A 9,688-nucleotide genomic window follows, 5' to 3' on the forward strand; every position below is an offset into this window, starting at 1 on the left:
TGCTAAGGAACACTTTTATGACTGGCAAAGTGGCTCTGGATTTCTGGCATGGCGCCTTAAGACAATTCAGCGAAAGACCGTACTTGGGTCTAAGGAACCGAAAATGCAAACCGTGGGAGGAGGTGGTCCGACACAGGAAAGGGAGCTACCTGCGATTGGTGGTCAGCTAGATGATGAACGTTGTAAAGAAATCATATCCTTGATGAACCATACCAGTGACAAAGAAGTCATCATGCAGAAGATGAAGGAGACCTTTGAGTATAGGCAGCGCCTCATCCGCAACCCCAATGACTCACACACTGTACTCTGTGTTTCCAAGGCTGATGGATACTAAAGGGCTGGTCAGTATTGGCATCATTTTCTGTTACCATCATAGCTGAATGTTATGTGTGTGTCATTTGTTAATACTTTTTTCTTTTCTTTGTTGCTGCAGATACTTCAAGACTTCAGCCTCCTCTTTGGACCAGAAATATCTGCCAGACTGCTGGAGAAGTGGCATACCTCCTATAAAGGAAAGGTGATCAGAGAAGCAGAGTGCCTTACTTCCACCCCAGTGCTCCAGAGTTTGCTGAAGTCTGCTAAGAATCAGTACAGTGAGGAATCATCTGAGGACCATCCAGGTATTCAGTTTTAATTGAATTATTTTGTATGTATTGGGTCATATACATACTTATGATGTAACTTATCGTAACTCAGTTGGAAAAGTGAAAACAATTTTGTGATTCAAATATAGGTGAGCATGGACTTTTATTTTTTGTTTCTTACAGGATGGGACAGTGATGTGGCATCTTTCCTACTGCTCTTGCATATCCTACCACCTCAGCCTGTGAAAAATAAATCACTGAAGATCAGCGCATCCCAGGCCATGGGACACTTATGCCGCTTTTCCACCGCACATGTAGCTCGACTCGACTCGACTCGACTCGACTCGACTCGACACGACACGACACGACTCGACACGACTCGACACGGTAGCAGCACGGGTCGTTTTCCACCGCAAATAGTACCTCCTGGACGTGGGCGGGGTCGGCTGCGCGAAAGGGCCGTGACGTATTTTTGTACGCAACGCAAACAACACCTACGCAACCCACACATGGACAGAACCCACATAACAACAATGGAGGACATCGATAACATTACTATTATTAGCTGGCATGTTGAAGAAGTTGAAGAAGTGGAATATGTTGGCTGCAGCGCTGCTATGGCTGTTACCAGCATGGTTGCCATGCCGCTCTCGTGACTTCGTCACACTCTCTGGCCAATCAGTGGCCGGCCGTCTGCCGACGTCACCTTTTAGCATCGGCTCAGCCGCTTGGAACCTAGAGCGAGGCGGTACTAGAAAAAGCAGCCACTTCAGGTACCAGATACCATGTTTTCGCGGTGGAAACGCAAAAAATGCGAGCTGAGTCGAGTCGAGCTGGTACCATGCAGTGGAAAAGCGGCATAAGTTGTGTTTCACAAGGTATGTATTGGGCCACAGTAGGTGTGTATGTCAGACTAAAAGCACAAACATGTGATGACATGACATTCTCACCCCCACCGCAGTCCTGCAGGAGCTTTGAAGAACACCTACAGAGCTGCCAGGAGAGCCATCAGCAGCCATACCTTCTGGCTTCTGGGACCAGCAAGCAGGCCATCAGCTCGTTCTACATTGTGATGGATAAGAAGCTCATCCCCTGCCAGGGAACCACATCATTGGCAGCCCTCGACAAGCTTTTTAAGGTGCATTTTGTCTTCAGTGTAAGCTATGCTGATGCTCTCAATAACCTGTACACATTTATCCAGACAACAGTCTATGGTATTGATGTGGAAACCACCAAAGAAAGCCCAAAGGTGAAAGAATTAAGAGCCAAGTTCATGAACAGGAGCTAAGAGCCATGTTCAACAAATTCCAGGTGTCATATTTGTTTACCAATGTATTATATCCTGGAGAAGGTTTCATGTATGTGTGCGCAGTTAACAAAAAGCTTAAAGACAAAGACGTTGGCCCACATTCATGAATAGGAGTTCAGAGCAAATTTCTTAAAATGTATAAGTGTCACATTTGTAGATTGGTGCATGATGCACCTAGTGCATTAATTCAGCACCTTAAGTTTTTTCATGGATTATATCCTGGCAAAAACGTTGTTCTTTTGTGTGCTCAAGAAGGATGTTCACTGCAGTTTAAAAGTTTTGCAGGTTTTCGAAAGCATTTAAATAGTTGTCATAGCACTTTTAACATGGGCCCAAGCAATGATATCAATGTGCAAACACCACATCAGTCAGACTTAAGCGACCCTATCTCACAAGATGCCTCTGATATGGACGTGGATCTGATAAATCAACCCTCTACATCTCGTATGCCAAAAGACCAGGCAAAAGAAATGTGTGCTTCAATCATAGCAAAGTTAGTGGGAAGTGGTGTTGCTAACAATGTTGTATCATCTGTTGTTGAAAGCATGGAGGAGTATGTCAATGAGGTTCATGAAAATCTTAAAGAACAAGTGTTGAGTGCTGTGCCTGATACAAATCCCAGTAGAAGTGCAGTGGAGGATGTCTTCAGTAAAAGTTACAATCCATTTACAGATTTAAACACTAACTCTAAATGGATAAAGTATTTTGCTGAGAAATGGGGTGTTGTTGAACCGGTGGAAATTCATTTAGGAGTAAGATATGATTCAAAGAGAAACAAAGTATCTGGAAAATATGAGCAGGTACCAGTAAATGACACTTTCATTTATGTTCCCCTTTTAAAAATATTAGATTTTATTTTTTAGAAATGAACAAGTCTGTCAAGAAATTAATAAATCGGCTGCTCAAAGTGATTTATACCAAGATTTCTGTGATGGCAAATACTTTAAGCAACACCCATTATTTTCAAGATCAAAAAATGCTTTGCAAATTCAAGTTTATTATGATGACTTCGAAACATCTAATCCCCTCGGGTCAAAACAAGGCATCCATAAACTTGGATGTTTATATTTTACAGTCCGCAATTTACCACCACGTCAGAATTCATGTTTGATGAATATTCATCTAATTTCTTTGTTTCATTCCCAAGATGCAAAAAAATATGGCCTTGACAAAATGCTAAGTCCATTTGTAGAAGATGTAAAAGTCTTGGAACAAAAGGGAATGAAAGTGTCATTTATGGAACAGCCTCTCTATGGTACCATTTCACAAATAACGGGTGACAATTTAGGTCTGAACTCAATTCTTGGTTTTGTTGAATCTTTTTCTGCAAACTACTACTGCAGGATGTGTCTTATTGACAAAGCATCAGCTCAAACAGTGTTTAGTGAAAACTATCCACGTGTGACTTTACGCACCAAATTAACAAATGAGGAGCATTACAGTTATCTAATGGAAAATCCAAGAGAAAATTCATGCTTTGGGATTAAACGTAATAGCATACTCAATACCTTGGCATACTTCAGTGTATCAGATAACTTTGTGTTTGACATTATGCATGATATCTTAGAAGGCGTCGCACAGTATGAAGTTAAGTTGCTGTTTGAATATTTGAATCGTAATTTTATTTCCATTGAAAATATACTTCAACGTGTATATGCATTCAACTATGGCTTTATGGATAAAAAGAATCGTCCAACACGCATTAACATGTTTTGCATTGGCAACAGTATCGGGCTTAATGCTAGTCAAACATTATGCCTCATTCGGAACCTCCCATTAATTTTTGGTGATGTTGTCCCAGAAGGTGACAGACACTGGCATCTGTTGATAATATTGTTGCATATCATTAACATTGTATTTTCCCCATGCATTACTGAGGGAATGACAGTATTTTTACAACATCTCATTGAAGACCATCATCGGTTATTTAAAGATTTGTATCCTCAAAATAATTTAATCCCAAAACATCACTTCATGATACATTACGCTGGGTGTATACGCAAAATTGGTCCTTTATTGCATGTTTGGAGTATGAGATACAAAGCCAAACATAAATTCTTCAAGTCTAGCATTAAAAAAAAAAAGAAAAAAAAAAAAAAGTCTCTTGCCAAAAAACACCAAATAGCTGTAGCCTATCACTGGGAGTCGCTGTCTGCCAAAGGTATTGAGTCTGGGCCTGTCAAAACAAAAATACTGACTGATGTTGAAAATGGTGATTTGATTTCAGAACACTTTCAGATTGATTTATTAAGTGAGATAAATGTCACAACTTATGTAAACCATAATGGTGCTGAATAGCACACAGGTCTTGTCGTTTGTACAGATTTTGTTCATGAAATGCCAGTGTTCAGCAAAATTGTTGGCATATTTCTGAGAAATGAAGTTTATTTTTTGGTGTCAGAACATTTTCATGCTTTTCGTGTTGTTGATCAAGTGCATAATGTTTCAATTGTTAGACCTCAGGAGCTACGATACTTTAAGCCCTTTGATGTCCAAATGTCTTATGGTACAGACTAATTTTTCTATGTTGTACCAGATGGCTGCATTGTCTAAGGTAAGCAGCAGAGCTGCCTCATGTCTTTAATATATTTTTGTACAAGGTCACTGCTGTCTTTTTGTGCCTTGTTTGTCTGAAAGCATGGGCAAATAAAATCTTTTCATGACAGTAACTGTATTTGGAGTGTTTACTGTAAATGCATGGTGGGAGGGCTAGACTTTTATTGTACAATCCAAGTATAATTGTGTAAATTCGTGTAGTATATTTTATTTATAATATATATATATATGTATATGTATGTGTGTATGTAACTGTTGTATGTAACACTGTTAAGTGTTATTTAATAGCTATTAAATAAAACTCAACAGTGTTAATGTACACTACAGTAGTTATTAAACAACACTAGCCGGTGTTATTGTCATCTATTACAATGTTAATAATTTACACCATAAGAGTTAGTTTAACACTGGTGCAGAGTAAATAATTTACACTATGATAGTCATTAAATAACACTGACGTGTGTTAATATTGTTCATTATAGTGTTGATAAATAACACTAAGATTTTTAAGTAACACTAACATATTGTTTATAATTTTTCTAATTAACACTATAAGAGTTTTTAAAGTAACACTATCGAAGTGTTTATAATCTTTGATTAACACTATAAGAGTTTTTAAAGTAACACTATCAAAGTGTTTATAATCTTAGTAATTAACACTATAAGAGTTTTTAAAGTAACACTATCAAAGTGTTTATAATTGTAGTAATTAACACTATAAGAGTTTTTAAAATAACACTGTCATAGTGTTTATAATTTCAACTCTTTCAAAAGTGTTAATTTAACACTTCTACAGTGGTTCCCATAGAAACACTGGGTTAGTGTTAATTTTAACTCTGAAAGTGTTAAATTTGCGATTTCAAATTTGCTGTGTATGGGGGGGGGGGGGGCTCAGCTGAAATTTTTTCTCTGAGGGGGGGCTCACTCTCTCACACTTTGAAAACCCCTGTACTAAACTATATTATAGGTTACACTTCTATAATGTTAATGTTGCCGTTTTGTTTTGTAATGTTCTAAACTAGGCCCTACATGTCTGTCATAAAGTAATTTTCTACAATTTCACAGACAATTAACTGTATTACGTGCGTCGCAAGGCGACATCTACTGCCAGTACAACCAAAGTTGTCTGTGGAAAAGAGGAGGCAAATGCAATTTTCGCCGCGTTCCACAGCAGCAGCATCTGAGCGCACTGTGGGCAGCGAAAGACCAGAGATGCCATCTCTGCCAGATTTTATTGGCCTGGCATGTCTTCAGAGATTGACTCATGGGTGATTATATTAAATGGTTTTTTTCAACAGTATTCCAAATTCAAGCCTTTTCAAGTGAGGATCATATACATTTCTGTATTTTAACATTTTAAATATTGCTGTTTTAATAAAGGTGGCACAGTGTGTTCCATGCCAGGCCAACACAACGACCATAAAGTGTGAGGTGGAGTATATACCCATCACAGTATGTTTTCTTTTCTATTACGCTATTAATACAACTTGTGTTTTGTATGCCTCAACAATAATAATGAGTCATAATGATTGATGCGATGTTTCCTTATTAAACATTTTACATTTAAATGAAATATGGAAAACCAAATATAACGAGGGAGATATTTTTGTCATTCATTCATTTCTTCTAGGTTAAAGAGCCATTTGAGCTGGTCGGAATGGACCTCATTGGGAAGCTGACACTCACCGAAAGTGGGAACCAGTACATTTGCGTCATGGTAGACTACCTCACAAAGTGGCCACAAGCTTATGCCCTTCCATCAAAGACAGCAAAATAAGTCACTGGGTGTCTCTTGAAGTTTGTGCACCAATTTGAAGCACCTAAGAGAGTCCTCACAGACCAGGGGACGGAGTTTGTAAATGCTGTAGGTTTCATATGTACAGTATAAGCTGGACCACAGGCTTAAGTCACAAGTGCTGCTGGCTTGTTTTGTCATTTCATGAAATTGGTTAAATACTTTCTTACACAATGTCCTTAACTGTTTCTCTTGTCACTCTTTACTAATAACAGCTCAACAAAATTGTTTGTGAAGTGTTGAAAATCAAAAGGATTCTTTGTGCTCCATATCATCCACAAACCAATGGTTTAGTGGAAAGGATGAATGCAACCATACAGAGGTATGATCTGTATGTTTAAATTGTAATAATACTCACTATAAAATAATGTTGTTCTAATATGCTATTTTATTATGCTATCCACAAGTTTCCTGGGGCGGTTGCTGGGGAAACGTTTGTGGGCCACACTTCCGGTCGCCCACTACGCGTCGCGCCACAGCTGTGTTTTTACCTGATCAGCTGGCAGGCTATTCACATCACTCGCTCTGTCACTGAATAAACTGATGGCTTTAAAAAGCTCGGGAACAACGTGTGCCGTTCGAGGATGTACTAACAACCAGACAAAACTAAATAATTGGTTGAAATCGGAGTGTTTTGACCACAAGCCGAAAAATAAAGCAGAGTGTTCGTGCCCGAAATTGTACAGCTTCCATCGACTGCCCAATGATGAAGAGGCTAAAAGAAATTGGCTGAAGAACCTGAACTTAAAACAACCTCCGAAATGTTGTTATGTCTGTTCGTTTCATTTTGTGGACAAAGCGCCAACGGAAGAAAACCCTTACCCAATGCTTTATCTGGGTTATGAGAAGCCACCTGAGAAGAAACGCCGAAGAGTCGTCAGGATGAGTGTTGACGGTCAAGTCGCATCAACAACAGGTATGCTAAATTTGATATCGACGCATTTTTTTTTAATGTAACATTACGGTAGCATACAGTATACTCTATTTACGTTGGTTAAGTCAATGGTGTATCCTCACTTTCATCCTTAATTTAGAAATGATCATAGGTCAGTGTCCTGTTAAAACCTTGTCTAGATCTATTCTGTACACCAATGCATGTTTAGACCCTCATCCAATTATCTCCATCTATGTCTCCATATTATTACCTGCAGAGCAAGCTGTGATGGTGTTCGAGCAGCCTCAAACCTTCAAGGATGCCCAAACACAGTGGATGGATCCAGCTGAGGAGGACCATACCTCCTCCAAGAATACACTCCCTCCCGCTCCCTCCGCTCAACCTCTGCTGGACTACTATGTATCCCCACATCACGACTCACTTCAATGGGTGCCCGGTCATTCAGCTGTTCAGCACCCAGGCTCTGGAACTCCCTCCCCCCACACATAAAACAGTCAGACACCATTACAACCTTCAAGTCACAACTCAAAACTCACCTGTTCAAACTCGCACACAACGTCTAACTGATCACTGTTTTGATTGTTTTGTTTTTTTGTTTTGTTTTGTCTTGTTTTTGTTTTATTTATTTCTTATTGCTTATGTTTATTTTATTTATTTTTTTATTTTTTTCCACAATGTCTTGTTTTTTAAAAAATGTATAATGACTATATGCTCTGTAAGGTGACCTTGGGTGTTTTGAAAGGCGCCTCTAAATTAAATGTATTATTATTATTTATTATTACTCTAAAGGATCCATCCTTATATGTGACATGATCATCACACCTGCCCCTGAGATCTCACTGTCCATTGCAGAGGTTACACTGAAAGGTGATAAAGACTGTCTGCTGTACACAGGGATTCCTCTACTTGTGTTCAACACTCTTGTCTCCTGTCTACAAGGTTTTGTGCGCCAGTCATCAACAATGCCAGCTCAAGATGAAGTTTTGTTAACACTCATGAAGCTCAGACATAACTTTGCTGTAGCTGATTTAGCGAGGCGCTTTAAAAGATCAGCCGGTCAGGTCAGTAAAACAATTACGCATTGGGTTGATATCCTTGCTGAGCACACCAGGGACCTCATTCCATGGCTGCCCTGTGACACTATAAAAGCAACTATGCCAAAGGTTTTTCTGCCACATTTCTCTGATTTAACTTGCATCATTGACTGCACAGAGAGTGTTCTGCAAAAAGCCAAAAACGTACTCGCGCTCAGAGTCTTACAGCCATTACTATGCAAGTAACACTGTTAAGTACCTTGTTGCCATTGCTCCATCAGGGATGCTGATGTTTATTTCAGAGGCTTTTGGTGGGAAGTGTAGTGACGGGTACATTACACAGAACTCAGGGTTTCTTGATTTTTTACGTCCTGGTGATGTGGTGATGGGGGACCGTGGGTTCACAATTAGAGATCTTGTTGAGGAGAGGAGGGTAAGGCTAGTCATACCTGCGTTTACACGCAAACGCAGCCAGCTAACCAATGAGCAAGTGACTCAGATGAGACGGATAGCAAATGTACGCATTCATGTGGAACGGGCTATAAGGCGTCTCAAAGTGTTCAAGATCCTGTCACAAACCGTGCCAATAAGCTTAGTTCCTAAAATGGATAAAATACTTCAGATTTGTGCAGCTCTCATAAATCTGAGAGGAGAGTTTATCTCCAGCAATTAATATCTTACATATTATTAAACAACATCTTGTATATTTATGAATTACATAATTTTTTTCCTATTTTTTTTTTTTTTTTATGCATACACATTTATTTATAGAGAGAAACATACATACATAGATGCATATATATATATTGTACAGAGATAGATGCAGAGAGATACACACACAGATTCATACATAGTATTAAGATGGATACAGAGAACAGTGTAGATACTTTATAAATTTAGAAAAAAATAGACAGGATAATTCTAGAGATAATTACATATATACAAAGATGAAAAAGGTCACTTCTGAATCACATTCATCACATTGTTGAAATGGGGTTAATGTCATATTCTTTTTTTCTTTTTACAATAGAACACAAAAAATGTATTTGTACATATATTATATGAAGTTTTATTTATACTACAAATGTAAATAGTAACACAATAACAATTTATTTATACATATATATATATTAAGTTTTATTTATGCTTCAAATGTATTTGAACCATTGTTTTGTTATTTTTGCATCTCACAGGGTGAGACTTATTGCCAGCTGATATGTCGTTTAATTACAAAACTGTTCGAGGTACTTGGGGCAGAGATGTAGTTTATTTTCTCCAAAATCATCAGCCAACCTGGGAAGCATATGTAGAAAATAAAAATGTTCCAGTTGCTCTACTTGTTTGTCAGTGTAATCTTTGTCAAATGGAATTTCCAATTCTAAATGTTCCTTTTGTGTCCAGATAACCAATGTGCATCTCTGTAGACCAAGGCACATCATAGCCACCTGTGTCTAAAATAATAGAAAATACATTAAATTGGCACCAAATAATGAATATTAGTTCACATTATATTGT

At 38.4% G+C, this 9,688-nt stretch overlaps 1 protein-coding gene and 1 pseudogene across 2 annotated transcripts; both read left to right on the forward strand.

The window, feature by feature from the left end:
* Positions 1 to 315: 315 nt before the first annotated feature.
* Positions 316 to 4,641, forward strand: LOC130386992 (uncharacterized). Of its 2 annotated transcripts, XM_056595912.1 has the most exons (3): positions 316 to 341; positions 434 to 620; positions 768 to 4,641. In XM_056595912.1, the coding sequence occupies exon 3, from the start codon at positions 3,004 to 3,006 to the stop codon at positions 4,189 to 4,191; it is 1,188 nt and encodes a 395-aa protein (XP_056451887.1). In that variant the 5' UTR covers positions 316 to 341; positions 434 to 620; positions 768 to 3,003; the 3' UTR covers positions 4,192 to 4,641. The 2 variants fall into 2 exon arrangements, with proteins under 2 accessions (XP_056451887.1, XP_056451886.1); XM_056595911.1 differs by lacking the exon at positions 316 to 341 and having other exon boundaries at positions 358 to 620.
* Positions 4,642 to 7,392: 2,751 nt separating this feature from the next.
* Positions 7,393 to 9,200, forward strand: LOC130386993 (uncharacterized; annotated as a pseudogene).
* The last annotated feature ends 488 nt before the right edge of the window (positions 9,201 to 9,688 follow it).

Source organism: Gadus chalcogrammus, chromosome 8 (assembly GCF_026213295.1).
Source record: "Gadus chalcogrammus isolate NIFS_2021 chromosome 8, NIFS_Gcha_1.0, whole genome shotgun sequence".
NCBI lineage: Eukaryota > Metazoa > Chordata > Actinopteri > Gadiformes > Gadidae > Gadus > Gadus chalcogrammus.

Bases quoted from the DNA above. Each gene is read 5' to 3' on its own strand.
- LOC130386992 (XM_056595912.1), top strand. From the start codon at position 3,004: ATGAATATTCATCTAATTTCTTTGTTTCATTCCCAAGATGCAAAAAAA.